The sequence below is a fragment of the Ammospiza caudacuta genome, chromosome 30 (genome assembly GCF_027887145.1).
Source record: "Ammospiza caudacuta isolate bAmmCau1 chromosome 30, bAmmCau1.pri, whole genome shotgun sequence".
Lineage (NCBI taxonomy): Eukaryota > Metazoa > Chordata > Aves > Passeriformes > Passerellidae > Ammospiza > Ammospiza caudacuta.
Window position 1 is genome coordinate 4,432,512 of NC_080622.1, and position 16,774 is coordinate 4,449,285.

The 16,774-nt window shown below is 58.4% G+C and overlaps 2 protein-coding genes across 2 annotated transcripts; both read right to left on the reverse strand.

Annotated features, from left to right (window-relative positions):
- Positions 1 to 2,252: 2,252 nt before the first annotated feature.
- On the reverse strand, positions 2,253 to 9,134 carry SF3B4 (splicing factor 3b subunit 4). Its single transcript, XM_058821816.1, has 6 exons — positions 9,087 to 9,134; positions 8,574 to 8,702; positions 6,844 to 7,386; positions 5,442 to 5,636; positions 3,892 to 4,062; positions 2,253 to 2,673 (listed from the first exon to the last, which is right to left on the reverse strand). The coding sequence occupies exons 1-6, from the start codon at positions 9,118 to 9,120 to the stop codon at positions 2,489 to 2,491; spliced, it is 1,257 nt and encodes a 418-aa protein (XP_058677799.1). The 5' UTR covers positions 9,121 to 9,134; the 3' UTR covers positions 2,253 to 2,488.
- A 460-nt stretch (positions 9,135 to 9,594) lies between these two features.
- MTMR11 (myotubularin related protein 11) lies at positions 9,595 to 15,347 on the reverse strand. Its single transcript, XM_058821865.1, has 15 exons — positions 15,273 to 15,347; positions 15,086 to 15,201; positions 14,610 to 14,682; positions 14,373 to 14,515; positions 14,034 to 14,281; positions 13,862 to 13,949; positions 13,699 to 13,787; positions 13,297 to 13,418; positions 13,143 to 13,206; positions 12,874 to 12,944; positions 12,632 to 12,807; positions 11,961 to 12,131; positions 10,808 to 10,999; positions 10,160 to 10,423; positions 9,595 to 9,737 (listed from the first exon to the last, which is right to left on the reverse strand). The coding sequence occupies exons 1-15, from the start codon at positions 15,319 to 15,321 to the stop codon at positions 9,642 to 9,644; spliced, it is 1,962 nt and encodes a 653-aa protein (XP_058677848.1). The 5' UTR covers positions 15,322 to 15,347; the 3' UTR covers positions 9,595 to 9,641.
- Positions 15,348 to 16,774: the final 1,427 nt, after the last annotated feature.

Sequence of the window (16,774 nt, forward strand, 5' to 3'; positions counted from 1 at the left end):
GGTAGCAGCGCTAACGCCGCAGCCTCCGCCGCACACACGGAGCGCTGGGAGAGTCCATCGGCGCAGCCCCGGCAAGGGAGGGATCAACCGAGAACCGGGGGGGGGCTCGGCGGGGGCGGGGGGCTCGGCCCACCGGGAGGGGGGCGGGGAGCAGCGCTGGATCCCCCGGGATGCGCAAACGGAGCTCCCGGGGATCGCGGTCCCCGTGATGGAGACCCGCGACGGAGCCGCTCCGGAGGAGGATGAGGATGGAGGGGAGGTGCGGGAGGGGTGGGGGGCACCGAGCGGGGCCCCCCCGGAGCTGCCGGTGATGCTCAGCCCGCCCCCGCCCCCGTCACGGCTGAGTCACGGCCTCCGCGGGGCTGGATCGGGAATTTTTGGGATCAAATCGTCCCCGCCTGGGCTGCTCAGACACGGCCCCGAGGCTACAGCGCGACACACAAAGCCCCCCCCCCCCCGCCGCGATGGATTTTTTTTTTTTTTTTTTTTTTTAGGGAATTTTTAGGGCTGGAGATGCACGTTGCAGCACGGGATGTCCAAAGCCACCCCCGTTTCTCATGGATGGATTGCTGAGGGTGGGAAATTGGGAGCTGCAAAAATAAAAACCCCAAAACCTCGGGGCTGTGGGGTGCTGGGTGCTCCTGGGACTGGCTGAGCTCAGAGTGGGGGGAGTTTGAGGTGACCCCACAAGAAAAATCCTCCCTGACCCCCTTCACTGGAATTCCAACATTCCCAGAGCCCCCTCATCCTGCACCCCAACATTCCCAGAGCCCCAACCTTCTCCTGCACCCCTCCCCAAGTTCCAGGGTGCCAACCCCAAAGCCTCACGCTCTGTTGGGATCCATCAGGATCAGCATTTTCCCCCCTCAGACTGGAAAAAACAGGGATGGGGACCAGTCTGGGAAGGGTTGGGAAGCACTGGGAAGGATTTAGAAATCCACGAGCTGAGAAGCAAATTGTGACATTGATAGTTAGGAATAATAAAAAAAAAAAACCAAACCTAAAAGAGGGGTGGAAGTGCAGGGCAAGGCTGGCACTGGAGGAATGGGCAGCACCAGGATCTCCAGGCTGTGCCCTCCAGGATCACAGGGAGGGGACAAGGAAGGAGTGCCACATCCTCAGGCACCCTGTGACTCATGTGTCACCACTGAGCCCCCAGGGTGGTTTTGTGGATTATCAGAGGGAACAGGGCTGGCAGGAGGACACAGAATGGCTCCTCTTGTCCTGACAGCCCCATCCAGACCAAAATGTGGGAAAGAGATGAGGGGAATGGGATAAAAACTGGGGTGAAACGGGAGGAAAGGGGAGAAAATCGGGGCTCAAAATGAACTGCAGTCATGGGGAAGAGAGGATGCAACTGGGAAAGAGCTGAGGGGAATGGATAAAAACTGGGATGAAATGGGAGGAAAAAGGGAGAAAATCAGGGCTGACAAAGGATTGCAGTCATGGGGAAGAGAGGATGCAGCTGGGAATGACAGAACACCAGGCATGAGGGGATAAAATGGGGTGACAGTGGGTGCCTGCAGGGGAGAAGGGGATGATGATGATGATGATGATGATGATGATGATGGTAGTGGTGGTGGTGTCCATGCAGGAAGATTGGCTGCCCTGGAGGGATCCTGGTGGTTTCCAGGACTGAGGAGCAGGGAATGCCACCCTGGGGCTCCCTGCATCCAGACAGGATTCTCTGGATACTGGAGATTTCTTCAGCACCACAGGGAAGCCCCATTCCCACCCCTAAACCCACTCATTCCAGCAACCCACGTGGGGCTCTCCCCACATTTCTGCATGTGAAGGATCAGGAGGGGCTTCCAACCTTCCCCTTCCACCCCATCCAGGGCTCCCACCTGGCTGTAAGAAGATGAAGAAGGGATGAAGAAGGAAGGAAGGAAGCAGCAAATTCCCACTTCCATGTCCCCCCACAAACTCCCAGCTCTTGGGGGCTCTGCCATCGCCCAGGGGCAGGAAAAGGGGTTTGAAGATTTCCCAGGGGAATGTTTGACTTTGGCTAAACCTTGGCACCAAAATATTCCAGAGTCCAAACTCAGCTCCTTGGATTTGGGCAAAACAAGAATGGGAATCCAGACATCCCTTGGAGCAGCTCTTCCAGGCTTACAGGTGGAGCAGGGATCAGACCATGGCTCAGCTCTGCCCCAAATCCCTCCAGCCCTGGTTCTTCCCAAAGCAGGAAATGCATCTCAGTCCCAATCCAGAAACCCTTCTGGTTCCTAAATCCTTTATTTGCAAGTGGTTGGCCACTGCTTTCCATACAAAACCAACAAAAACCCAGTAAAAAGGAGCTTGGAAAAGCTTCCAGAGAAACAGGAGGAGGTGGGGAGAGGGAGGAAAATTAAAACTATAAAAACAAACGGGGGGAAGAAACGGGGAGGGAAGGGAGGAGCAGGGCACGGCCCCCAGCCCTTGGCAGGAGTGGGAATGTTGACCCCAAGGGCTGGGCAGGGATGGGGAGCAGAGGGTGCCCCCCCTCTCAGGGCAGGGGTCCCCGCAGGGGCCCTCGTGGGGGCACCCCCGGGGGTCTCTGGGCCGGCCGAGGGGGCAGAGGGACCCTCTGGTAGCCGTAGGGGGGGGGCCTGGGGGGCCCATTGTAGCCGTGGGGTGGCATCAGCGGGGGGGGCCCGCGGAGCCCGTGGTGCGGCAGCGGCCCGGGGTGACCTGTGGGGACAGGGGGGTCAGTGACGGGGGAGAGAGACCCCAAAACCCCTGGGGGAACACCAACCCCCAAAACCCCTGGGGGAACACCAACCACCGGCCCAAACCTCCCTGGAGCTGCCCTCCCACAGGTGCCCCCCACAGCTTGGCAAAGAATTAGGAATTGCCCCAAAAACAGGGGACAAGGGGGGGTCAGTGATGGGGGAGAGAGACCCCAAAACCCCTGGGGGAACACCAACCACCAGCCCAAACCTCCCTGGAGCTGCCCACCCCATCCCATCCACACCCAGCTTGGCAAACACCCCCCAGAATCAGGAACTGCTCCAAAAAGAGGGGACAGGGGGGGTCAGTGATGGGGGAGAGAGACCCCAAAACCCCTGGGGGAACATGAACCACCAGCCCAAAAACACCTCCCAAACCTCCCTGGAGCTGCCCTCCCCACCCCACCCACACCCAGGGGTGCCACATGCAGCAGGTGCCCCCCACAGCTTGGCAAAGAATTAGGAATTGCCCCAAAAACAGGGGACAGGGGGGGTCAGTGATGGGGGAGAGAGACCCCAAAACCCCTGGGGGAACACCAACCACCAGCCCAAAAACACCTCCCAAACTTCCCTGGAGGTGCCCCACCCCACTCCACCCACACCCAGGGGTGCCCCCCCAGCTTGGCATATACTCCCCAAAATCAGGAATTGCTCCAAAACCAGGGGGGCTCAGTGCCAGGGAGAGGGGACAAGAGACCCCCAAAACCCCTGGAGCAACATGATCCACCAACCCAAAAACCCACCTCCCAAAATTCCCTGGATGTGCCCATCCCACCCACATCCAGCTTGGTGCCCCCCTCTCAGCTTGGCAAACACCCCCCAGAATCAGGAATTTCTCCAAAAATGGGGCAGGGGGACAGGGGAGAAAGGACAGAGCCCCCCAAAGCCCCTGGAGGAACATGATCCAAACCCAGCTCCCAAAATTCCCTGGAGGTGCCCACCCCACCCACACCCAGGGGTGCCCCCTCCCAGCTTGGCACACACTCCCCAAAATCAGGAATTGCTCCCAAGACCCCCATGGGCTTCCAGAACCACCCCAAAACTGTGGATCTCCCCATGGGGGGGGTGCAGAGTCCCAGTGAGGAACCCCTGTGAACACCCCAAAGTGTTGGGGGGGTGCCAGATCCCCCAGATTTTGCTCCACACCCCTCCTCCTCCCCCAAAACCAGACCCCACTCACCCATTGGAGACCCAAAGTGTGGCCCCCGAGGGGGGAGCCCCATGGGGGGGGGTCCAGGGTGTGGCATTCCCGGGGGGGGCCTGGGGGGTGGCTGCCCTCCTGAGCCTGGTGGTCCTGGGTGGTGCTGCCCCATGCCAGGGGGGCCGTGGTGCACCTGCATGGGTGGCATTCCTGGGGGGAGGATGGAGTTAGGGGTGCCAGGGAGCCCCCCCCAGGAATCAAAATTGCAGCTGGGTTTGGAAATCAGGGGTGCAGAGGGGGGGTTCTGCTGTCATGAAGGGGTTAAAGAGAAGGGAAACAGCTCTGGGCACCCCCAGGAACCAAAATTCCAGCTGGATTTGCAATTCCAGCTGGATCTGGAAATCATGGGTGCAGAGGGGGTTTCTGCTGCCAAGAAAGGGTTAAAGAGAAGGGAACACAGAGTTTACAGTAAAAGGAAAGGGTTTGGATGCAAGTGGGTGGGAAAAGATGGGAACAGAGTGTGTGCAGCCCTGGGACAGTGAGGAATCCCCATCCCTGCAGAATTTGGACAAGTTCCCAAAGCAATCCAAAGCTGGAGGCTGCCCTGCTCTGACTGGGGCAGTCAGGGTTCCCCCAAACTTCCTTTCTGTCAATTATCCCATTTAAAAAACCCCACAAATAAATGATTGTTTCCTCCTGAGCCTAGTTTTCCCTTTCAGGTGTAATTGGCTCTGCTCAGGCCCTGCAGCATCTGTTCCTGGCATGGCCAGAGCAGGATCACACAAAGCTCCCTAATTAGGGTGGCTCTGGAGCCACAGGATCAAACAAATCCCAGAGAATCATTAAACTGCACATTTCACAGAATTTGTGCTCTTGACCACAGAGCTGAGATGCAGACACAGCTCCTTCCCAGGACCACGGGGCCAAAACGTGGGGAATCAGGGAAAAAAAGGGGTTTAATTCAATTATTAATGCCAAAATCAGCTCCTGCCTTCCTCCCTTCCTGTGTCCCTGCCTCCTACACCTCCCAACCCTCTCCCTGCCCTGGTGCCTCCCAGACAGCAACAAATTCCTGAATTCCACACATCCTTCAGCAATCACAACCCCCACTCAGACTGTATTTCACTATTTTGGTAATTATTGGATGCCATGAGCTTAATTCTTTAAATGGGCCAGTCAGTTAATTAGTTCTAATTCAGAAACGAAATATTTTGTTTATGTTTGAATGGTTTGAAGTGTCTAGCAGGAATTGAAGGGAAGGGATGAGGAAAGGAGAAAGGGAAAGGGGAGAGGAAAGGAGAAAAGGGGAGAGAGGAAAGGGAGAGAGGAGAGGAAAGGAAAGGGCGAAAGGAGAGAAGAGAGAAGCAAAGGGGGAAGGGAAGGGAAGGGAAGGGAAGGGAAGGGAAGGGAAGGGAAGGGAAGGGAAGGGAAGGGAAGGGAAGGGAAGGGAAGGGGAAAGGAGAGGAGGAAAGGAGAAGAGAAAAGAGAGAAGAAAAGAGAGGAGACAGAAAGGAAAGGAGAAAGAAAAGGAAAGGAAAAGGAAATGAAAGCCAAGAAGAGGAGGCTCCCCAGCCCTGGCAGCCCCGTACCTGGGTGGTGCATCCCTCCTGGCGGGAAGGGGTGTGGGTGAGGGGGGTGCCCCCCAGCAGGGGCGGCTCCCGAGGGGGGCCCGGGGGCTCCGGCGCCCGGGGGCATCGGCGGGGGGGGCATGGCCGGGGGCATCCCGGGGGGCAGCGCCCCTGGTGGCGGCACCGGCGGCGGGAACGAGCCGGGGGGAGGCAGGCCTGCAACACAAACAGGGAAATTTACGTCACGGGCAAGTTTAGTGAAAAATCCTTTTGCTAGGATATTTTAGTATATTCTAGATTCTATATTCAACTGTATATTCTATATAGAATATAGGATATATACTCTATAAAGAATATAGAATATATATTCTATATAGAATTATTATTCTATATATTCTATATTCTATTCATTATTGTCTTTTTAGCATTCAGTAAGTGTCTTTTCTGTATTTTTAATGTAATATGATATTTTTTATATATTCTAAATTCTATATTCAATAATTTATTTTACATATTCAACATAGAATATACAGAATATATAGAATACATAGAACACATAGAATATAGATACATTCTATATATTCCATATTCTATTATTATATTTTTAGCATTCAGTATTTTTTTTTGTGTTCTTTAGTACAGCATATTATTTTTATATATTCTAAATTCTCTACTCAACTATATATTCTATATAGAACATATAAATTCTATATAGAATATATTTTATATCTTCTATATTCACCTATATTCTTTAGTATAATATAATATAATATAGTATCATATGACAGAATATATATGATATGATAGAATATATTTGTATTATATAATATATATTATATGTATAGTATATATATTAATGTTATGTAAAAATATATATATTATATATATTATATACATTATATTACATATAATATATATGTAATATAATATATCATATGAAATATATAATATATAATATATAATATATAACACATATAATATATAACACATATAATATAATATAATATAATATAATATAATATAATATAATATAATATATTTGTATTATATAATATATACTACCTAATAATATATATTATATACAAAATATATAATATGTTAATAGTATGTAAATATTATATTATATTATATTATATTATATTATATTATATTATATTATATTATATTATATTATATTATATTATATTATATTATATTATTAGCCTTCTGAGAACACACAGTCAGACACATCATTCCTCCCTTCATCAGGGCACCCCTGAAAACACAACTGGGGTGGTGCCACCACCTTTTACCCAACCTTGTCACCCACCTGGCGGTGTCACCCACGGTGTCACCCACCTGGAGGTGTCACCGACCTGGCGGTGTCACCCACCTGGAGGTGTCACCCACCTGGAGGTGTCACCCACCTGCTCCTGTCACCCACCTGGCGGCGTCACGCCCGGCCCCAGCGCGGTCACCACGGGCGTGGGGACGGTCGGCGGCGGCGGCGCGTCGGCGAAGAGCTGGTGGGGCCGGTCGGCCTGGGACAGCGGGTTCTGCGCCGCCAGCAGCCGCTCGGCCGCCGAGCCGTGCCGCTCGCCCTTGGAGTCCTTCTTGAAGGCGTAGGACACGGTGATGGGCCGGTTGCACAGGTACTGCCCGTTCATGGCCTCGATGGCCGCGTCCGACGCGTCGAAGCTGGCGAAGTTGATGAAGGCGTAACCCTTGGAGTTGCCCGTGTCGGGGTCCCTCATGATCTTGGGGGTCTGCAGGATGACGCCGAAGGCGCTGAAGGTGTCGTAGAGCAGCTTCTCGTCGATCTCGGGGTCCAGGTTGCCGATGAAGATGTTGGCGCCCACGTCCAGGTTCTTGTTGTGGGCCGAGGCCTTGTTGACGCGGATGGGTTTGCCGTAGAGCTTGATCATGTTCATGATCTTGATGGCGTAGTCGGCGTCCTCCTCGCTCAGGAACTCCACGAAGCCGTAGCCTGGGGGACCCCAAAAGTGCTCAACACACCTCAAAGGCATCTCAGGGGGGACCCCAAAAGGATTTCAGGAGAGAAATCCTGGACCCCAAAAGGATTTCAGGAGAGAAACCCTGGGCTGAAATCCTGGACAGGAATCCTGGACCCCAAAAGGATTTCAGGACAGAAACCCTGGACAGAAATCTTGGACAGAAATCTGAAAGATTTCAGGACAGAAATCCTGGACCCCAAAAGGATTTCAGGACAGAAATCTTGGATCCCAAAAGGATTTCAGGACAGAAATCCTGGACCCGAAAAGGATTTCAGGAAAGAAACCTTGGACCCAAAAAGGATTTCAGGACAAAAATCTTGGATCCCAAAAGGATTTCAGGGCAGAAATCCTGGGCAGAAATCCTGGACCCGAAAAGGATTTCAGGACAAAAATCTTGGATCCCAAAAGGATTTCAGGACAGAAATCCTGGACAGAAATCCAAAAGATTTAGGACAGAAATCCTGAACCCTAAAAGGATTTCAGGACAGAAATCCTGGACCCCAAAACTATTTCAGGACAGAATCCCCCCACACACACCCACCTGATTTAAGACTCCAGCTCATTGAAAACCCCATTTAATCATTCACTGAAACCCACCTGATTTTATTTTAACACCACCTAATACTTGATGAAATCCTCACTTTATTTAAATCATGGCACCCCATTTAAGGAATGTGCTCATCCCATTGATGGAGTGGGTAAATTATTCTTTGTCTGCTAAAAAAGGGATAAAAAGCTCAGAAGTTTCTCTCCTCAATTTGTACAAAGACACCTCATAAGGCTTTTAACATTTCACCTCAGCCTTAGGGCTGCCAATCAGACAGAGGCCAAAAAATCCTACCTAAGTAATTCACTGAAAAAAGAAGAGAACAAAGGAAATAATTCCTTTTTGAGAAGTTTAGCAAAAGGAAGAACCTCTTACCCTTAGCTCAGCTTTTTCTTTGTAAGACCTTTGTTATTTCGCCTTTTTTAAACCTTTTTTCTGCTCCCAACACCACCTCAAAACCCATCCTGTTAATTTTATGCAGCAGAGCTATCTCAGGTGTAACAGATTCTCTGAGAGCCCACAAAACCCAGCTCGAAGAGAGGCCAGAGGATGATCCCCCCTTTTCCACACCCCAATCCCAGCCCCGGCTCGGCGCTTTCGGGGCTCCCTCACCCTGGTGCTGGCCCGTGACCCGGTCCTTGGGCATGTGCGTGTTGACCACGGGCCCTGCCTGCAGGAACAGCTCCCAGAGCAGGGGCTCGCTGACCTTCTCGTCCAGGCCCCCCACGTACACCGTGGCATCTGCGAGGAACCGACATCAGAACCGGGACCCCCACAAACCCGAACCCCCTTCCCCCGAAACCCCTTCCCCACCAGCCCTTAATCCACGAGCCCCCAACCCCTCCTTTTCCGTCGTGAATAAACCACAGCCCACCACAACCCCGGAGCTCCCCCATGGCCTCCCTCCGTGTCTCAGGGAGCCCAAAATCCCCTCCAGCCCTTCCAGGATACACCAAGGACCCCTCATCCCCCTCAGGATGTACCCACAGCACCCCGCCGTCCCCGCGCACCCCCGGCGCGCCCAAGGCCTCCCCAGCGCCCCCGCGGTGTCCCCGTGAGTGCCCCCAGCGCCGCCCCAGCCCCGCCGTGTCCCCGGTGCCGCCGGGCCGGTCCCGCCGCTCCCACCCTGGTTCCTCTCCGAGATCGGCCCCGCCGCCATCTTGTCCCGCTCCCCGCGCGCGCGGCGCCGCACGCACACACACGCGCGCGTGACGTCAGCGCGCAAGCACGGCGTCAGCGGGACGGGACCGGAAGTGGTGTCGTGAGGGGAAGGCGCGGCCGCCATCTTGAGTGTGGGCGGGGGGGCCGCTGCCCTTCCTTCTGTCGCGATATGGCCTTTCTCTCGAGACATGGCCTTTCTCTCGCGACACGGCCTTTCTCTCGCGACACGGCCCTCGCGGCCAGGAGGGCCCTCAGTGCTGGAGGTCCCAGATCTGGGCTCCCGCAGTGTCCCCATCCCCTGAGCTCCTGGAGTCTCATGGAGGCAGCACAAATTTAATGGAAAACCGAGACCCCGCAGCGCCCGTCCGGCATCGGGGACACCTCGGGAGCCGCCGCTCCGCAATTCCCGGCAGTGCCAAGCGCCCAGAGGTAGCCGGGGGAGCTGCGGGGAGCACCGGGGTGTTCAGAGCCCCCAAGGCCCCAGCGATCCTGGGGGTGGGCTGCGGTGTCCTCGGGCTCTCAGTGGGGTCTCCGCAGGTTCCAGGCACGGAGCCGCTCCTGGAGCAGCTGCAGCTCCTCGGTCAGCCCGGCCAGGGATGGGGCCAAGCGGCCACGCTGCAGGGAGAGCACGTCCAGCACAGTGTGGGGACACAGGACACGGGACAGGGATGGGGACACGGGGACCAGAACATGGGTGGAGGGTTCATCATGGGACAGGAACACAGGGGTGGGAACACGGGGCTGAATGTCCAGTGCAGGACAGGGTAGGATGGATGGACGTGGGGTCTGTCTGTCCATCCGTCCATCCATGGATGGACATGGAGTCCATCCATCCATCCATCCATCCATCCATCCATCCATCCATCCATCCATCCATCCATCCATCCATCCACCCATCCATCCCTCCATCCCCTGATGGACACAAATCCAACCTCACCCCCAGCCCAAACACCAGGACAGGGCTGACACCCCCCAAACCCAGACCCCCCAAGCCAGGCCCCCCACTCCATCGCCCCCGTGCCTCAGTTTCCCCGTACCTGTTCCTGGGGCAGCCCCCTGAGGTAGCAGCGGTGCCAGAGCCGCACGCAGGGCCCGGCGGTGCAGGGCAGCAGCAGCCCCGGGGGGGGCTGGCACGATGTCCCCAGGAGCCCCCCCAGTGTCCCCTGGCTGCCCGAGGGGGACCCCCAGACTGGGGCGCGCTGGGGGGGGCGGCTCCACCAGGGCAGGGGGTGGGGGCACAGGGAGCCCTTGGCCAGAGCCAGCACCAGCCTGGGCTCCCCCCACAGACGGGGCTCCGTGGGCTGGGGAAGGAGCAAAACTGGGATTAGGAGAAATTGGGGGCAAAAAAATGGGGGAAAAAAAAATCCCAGTTTGGGATTTTCCCTTTAAGGTAAAAACAGGGAGGGAAAAAGGGGGTGGAAAAATTAGGGGCAAACAAAAAGGGGGGAAAATCCCAGTTTGGGGATTTTCCTTTGAAGGGAAAACAGGGGAGGAAAATGAGGTGAAAAAATAGGAAAAATTAGGGGCAACAAAAAGGGGAAAAATGCTATTTTGGGATTTTTCCCTCAAAGAGAAAACGGGAGGAAAAATGGGGTGAAAAATAGGAATAAAAGGGGCTGAAAGCAAGAGGAAATGGGGGAAATCATAGGGATGGAGGGAAAAAGGGAGGGCGCAGCCCCACTCACCGTGCTGGGGGTCGGGGGCCCAGCAGGGCCCGGGGGTCCCGCGGGGTTCCGGAACTGCTCCCGCTGCTGCCGGCTGTAGCGGCGGCCCCAGGCCCACACCGGGGGGAAGCTGCAGGGCTTGGGGTGTCCCCTGTGCCCCCCGGGCTCCTGCCAGCCCCCCATGCGCCGGTAGGTCTGGCTGGGGAGCCGGGGCTGTGAGGGGAGGGTTGGGAAATCAGTGCCGTGTTTGGGATGGGGAAACTGAGGCACGGAGGGGGGAAAGAAGGGGTGAAATGGGAGATCTGGGGTGCCTGTGCCCAGTCTGGAATGGGGGTGGAGAAACTGAGAGTGAGGAGAAGAAGGGGTGAAATGGGAGATCTGGGGGTGCCCGTGCCCAGTTTGGAATGGGGGTGGAGAAACTGAGAGTGAGGAGGAGAAGGGGTGAAATGGGAGGGTTTGGGGGTGCCCAGTTTGGAATGGGGATGGAGAAGCTGAGGCATGGAGGGGGAAAAGAAGGGGTGAAATGGGAGATCTGGGGGTGCCCAATTTGGAATGGGGATGGAACTGAGAGTGAGGAGAAGAAGGGGTGAAATGAGAACTGAGACTGAGGGGAAGAGGGGGTGAAATGGGGGTGCCCATTCCCAGTTTGGAATGGGGATGGCGAAACTGAAATTGAGGGGGAAAAGGGGTGAAATGGGAGATTTGAGGGTGCCCATGCCCAGTTTGGAATGGGGATGGAGAAACAGTGAGGAGAAGAAGGGGTGAAATGGGAACTGAGAGTGAGGAGAAGAAATCTTGGACAGAAATCCAGAAGATTTCGGGACAGAAATCCTGGACCCCAGAAGGATTTCAGGACAGAAATATTTTGGATTTCTGTCCAAGATTTCTTCTGGGAGATCTGGGGGTGCCCGTGCCCAGTTTGGAATGGGGATGGAGAAACAGAGTGAGGTGGAAAAGGGGTAAAATGGGAGATCTGGGGGTGCCCAATTTGGAATGCGGATGGAACTGAGAGTGAGCAGAAGAAGGGGTGAAATGAGAACTGAGATTGAGGGGAAGAGGGGGTGAAATGGGGGTGCCCATTCCCAGTTTGGAATGGGGATGGAGAAACTGAAATGGAGGGGGAAAGGGGTGAAATGGGAGATGTGGGGGTGCAGCCCTGCTGCCCTGCCCTCACCAGGCTGCTGCGGCCCCGCTGGCGCTGGCAGCTGAAGCGGAAGGTGCTGCAGTCGGGGCTGAAGCTGCTGTCGTGCAGCGCCAGCAGGAACGCCTCGGTGAAGCCAAAATGCGCCGGGAATTGCCACAGGAGCTGCCACGTGCAGTCCAGGAAGAGCAGGAACACGGGGGCCTGGGGGGAAATGGGGATGGGGGGGGTCACCTCCTCCAGGGTTAGGGATGGGACAGGAGTGGGGGTCTCACCTCCTCCAGGGTTAGGGGGGTCCATGGGACAGGAGTGGGGGTCTCACCTCCTGCCAGGGTTAGGGATGGGACAGGATTGGGGGTCTCACCTCCTGCCAGGGTTAGGATTAGGGTCTGTAGGATAGGATTTGGGGTCTCACCTCCTGCCAGGGTTAGGGATGGGGATGGGGGTCTCACCTCCTCCAGGGTTAGGGGGGCCCATGGGACAGGAGTGGGGGTCTCACCTCCTGCCAGGGTTAGGGATGGGACAGGAGTGGGGTCTCACCTCCTGCCAGGGTTAGGGTCTGTGGGATAGGATTGGGGGTCTCACCTCCTCCATGGGACAGGAGTGGGGGTCTCACCTCCTGCCAGGGTTAGGGATGGGGATGGGGGTCTCACCTCCTGCCAGGGCTAGGATTAGGGCCTGTGGGATAGGATTGGGGGTCTCACCTCCTCGCGGGGGCTGTCCTGGCACAGCAGCCCCAGCCTCCGTGGGAAGGGGTGCCCGGCTGCCACCCACTCCCTCTGCACCAGGCTCTGGAAGCCGGGCAGGGAGCGGGCGTGGGGGTCCCCCAGGAGCTGCACCAGGGAGGCCAGCAGGCAGTTCAGGTCCCGGTCTGAGGGTTCTGGGGGGACAGAGTGGTGAGGGGGGGTGCCTTTGAAGCCCCCTCCCATCTCTTTCCAGCCCCCACCTTGCAGGATCACAGAGCAGCGTTTCCCTGCCAGCAGCGATGCCACCTCCGCTGCTTTTCTCAGGCACGAGCTGGGGGGTAAAAACAGGGGTTCAGGGCACCCCAAAGTGTCACAGTCACTCTTTTGGGTGGCTCGTGCACCCACCACAATGCCCCCATCACCCCATGGTGCCAGGTGGGTTGAGGGGGATATTCCACCATGGAATTTAGGGTGAATTTTCCCTAAAATACCTCCCTGCACCCCAAAGTCCCCCTTGTCCCCTGCTCACCGCACATGATCCAGCCACCGTGTCCCCTCCAGGGCCGAGAGCCACTTGTCCTCTGCCACTGCACCTGCATCCCAGGGCATGGGGTTCAGAGGAGGGGAATCCCAGCCCCCCCAGTGGGTTTGGGGGTCCCCAGTGTCCCCCTGGTGTCACTCACCTGGCAGGCAGAGCGCCCTCAGCCTCAGGTGGGCCAGCTGGATGTCAGCCAGCGTGGGCAGCTCGGCCGTGTCAGCCAACACGCAGGGCCCACGGCCCCCCAGCAGCAGCTCCTCCAGGCACCTGGGGGGCACAGGGAGCCCTGGGTGCTGCCAGCCCGGGGGGCACAGGGAGGTGCCAGCCCGGGGGCACAGGGAGGTGCCAGCCTGGGGGCACCAGGAGCCCCAGGTGTGGCCAGGCTGGGGGCACAGGGAGCTCCAGGTTGTGCCAGCCTGGGGGCACAGGGAGCCCCAGGCAATGCCAGCCTGGGGGCACAGGGAGCCCCAGGCAATGCCAGCCTGGGGGCACAGGGAGCCGGCCCTGGGCACACCCTCAGCCCCCACCCCAGCCCCCTGGCACCCACCTCACGTCCTCGCTGCCCGGCTCCGAGGCCGGGTGGAAGCTGGCAGCTCTCAGCAGGTCCCCCCCGCCCGGGTGGTGCCAGCACAGGCGCTGCAAGAGAAACGGGGTGACACCCCCAGATCCCCCGGTGCCCCCCACCCCGCCCGGCCCTGCCAGGCACTCACAGGCACCCGGCGCTCCTGGAAGTGGCCAAAGGTTCGCTTGAGGTCGTGGTCCAGCAGCCCGCTGGGCACCCAGAGGTACTGCGGGAGGCTGTGGGAAGGTGGGACACGGGCTGGGGTCCCCCCGGATCTCGGGTGCCGTTTGGGGGGGCTCAGGCAGCGCTGGGGGCCGTACCTCGGGGCCATGTCGAAGCGCTCATTGACGGCGCTCACCCTCCAGCCCGCAGCGCCGAGACGCTGCAGCTCCTCCTCCCAGTCCCGCAGGCTCTCGAAGAGCAGCGTGGTGGACGAGCCTTCATCCTCCTCCTCCTCCTCCTCCTCCTCCTCCTCCTCCGGGATGGCTTCCCCAGGGCTGGCCCAGCCATCGGCAGCATCCCCCAGCCTCGCAGCCGCCTCCCGCGCCTGTGCGATGGCGTTGGCCACCTGCGAGGGCAGCCGGGGTGGGCTGTGAGCTGGGAGCCCCCCGGGGTACCCCAGAGTGGGGGTGCAGCCCCTCTGCCCCTCCCGGGCGTACCCGGAACGCCTGCGGGGCCAAACCGTTCTCGGGGAAGGAGAAGCGGAGCAGGCGGAAATCCCGGCAGAACACGGCGAGCTCCTCCGGGATGAACTTGAGGGTGGAGGCGGCCGTGAGCACCTTGGGCTTGGAGAAGCTGCTGGCTGCGGTCGGGGGGATGAGGCTGTCAGGGATGAACCCCGAGAGCCGCCCGGCTCATCCCGCGTGTCCCCAGGTGTGCCCAGGTGTGCCCAGTACCTGCCACCAGTTTGTGGATGCAGGGCAGCGCCACCTCGTCCTCAGAGCGGAGGAGGCCACGGGAGCCGGGAGCCTGCGGGAGAGTGGGGAGGGCTGGGAACTGCCCCGGAGCGTCCCCCAGGCCCGGGAGGGGAGCTGGGGATGGATCTGGGGTGGGACATCTGCACCTATGTCCCTTGTCCCCGCTATGTCCTGCAGTGAGGAGCTCCCAGGGTGAAGGATCTGCAGTCAAGGGGCCGGGATGGGCTGGGATGGGAGGCAGGGGTGGGGTGGGGCTGAGCCGAGGGTCGGGGCGCGGTGGGGTGGGGTCGGAGTGGGATCGGGATGGGGCCGCAATGGGATCGGGATGTGCCGGGATGGGGTCGGGATGTGCCGGGATGGGGTCGCGCCGGGGCAGGGATCCCCCAGGGCAGGCGGCGCGGGGCCCCGCGGTCGCGTTCCCGCTGTTCCCGGTAGTCCCGCTGTTCCCGTCGCACCTGGCCGGGCACGAAGGCGAGGCGCCGGTTGGTGCAGAGCAGCGTCCCGGGGACGGAGCCGCCGCCGTTCCCGCGGCGCCGCCGGGCGCCCGCCGCCTCCTCGAGCACCCGCTCCCCTGCGGGGACCGACACTGGGTGCGAGGCTCTGAGCGCCCCGAGCCCCCCAAACCCCCGGGCCCGGCCCTACCTGGGAGCCCGGGGAAGGGCGGGCGGCGGCCGCCCGGGGCCCCGCTCATGGCGCAGGGACTTTGGCCGGGCGGGCCCGGAGCGCCGGGGCCGGAGCGGCCCGGGAAAGAGCCCCGAGCGCCCGGCCCGGCTCCGGCATCCCGCCCTGCACTCCGGCATCCCGCCCTCCCCTGGCATCCCTGCCCCGCCATCCCGCCCCTCGGGGCCCGGCGTTCCGCTCATCCCGGCGTTCCGCCCCGCGCCGTCCCGATACCGGCGGAGGGAAAGGGGGGGGGAGCCCGGGAGCTCCGCGGGCGGACGGGGACGGGGGGGCGGCCTGAGGCACCCCAAAGTTCAGTGTTGGGTCGGGGGTACGGACCCCACGGCCACCCCTCAGGGACGGGCGGGTCTGGGGTCTCGAAAGACGGGGAAGCCCCAAACCCCGCCAGCAGCGGAGCGGGAGGGGCGCGGGGCCCCTCCGGGCACACGGCGGCGGCAGAAGCTGCTCGGTGACTCACGGCACAAGCACGGAGCCTTCTCCTCCCAAACCAAGCCAAGCCGGCCCCGTCCCTGCCTCGCCGAGCCCCCACCCCGCAGCGGGCAGCAGGTGGATGGTGGCCCCGGGGCCACCTGTGCCACCCTCGGTGCCACCTGTGCCACCCCTCGGTGCCACGACACCTCCGGGCACCCCAGACCCGAGGCAGCCAAATAAATCCTGACACAACCCAGGCGCACAGAAACTCCAGTTCCAGCTCTGATTCCTGCTGTGTTTCCCCCCAGATTTTTGGGGCAGTCGCAGCTTTGGAGGCTGCAGTTGGTGCACCCCAATTTTCCCCCTGCGGCAGAATCACCTGGCTGAGGTTCCCGGGGCTGGGAAAAGCTTTTGGCAGATGAGAGGAATTTCCTGGAGGCTTTGAGCCCGGACGGGGTCAGTCGGGGCCACGGCAGGAGGGAAGATCCTGGAGGAAAATCATCAGAGGTGGAGCTGGGCACGGAGTGTCCGCCCACAATGCCCGGAGGAAGGAAAAACAGAGCTGGGAGAGAAAATCCCAGTGCCAGAAATCCCTTGGGAAACTGTTCTGGGGTCCCACCTTCCAACCTCCCCCAAACCTCTTTTTCCTCTTAAAAGTTTCAGCATCCATGTGGCCCATGCTGGGATTTATCCCTGATTTTGTCCTGAGCCTCAGGTACCACAGGGAGCCTTGGGATGCAGGTGGGGAAAAGAGCAGCAAGGACAGACAGAAACAGGGAGGGAGGGAGGGGTGTCTGAGGCTGTTCTTTTTTAAATGAAAGCCAAGAATTAGTAGCAAAATGGAATCACACAATAAATAATATAAATAATAACCCCCAAATCCCCAAAGAATTGGATGGAGAAGGGGATGAGGAGCAGCCCCAGGAGGGGACTGGGGATGAAGGAGCCTCAGGTGCATCAGCTGAAGGTTTTTATTGTCAATGAGTCTGTGGTGCCACAACGAGGCCACAGGTACAGCCCAAGTGCAACGCTCTGGCCCTGTTCACCAGGAG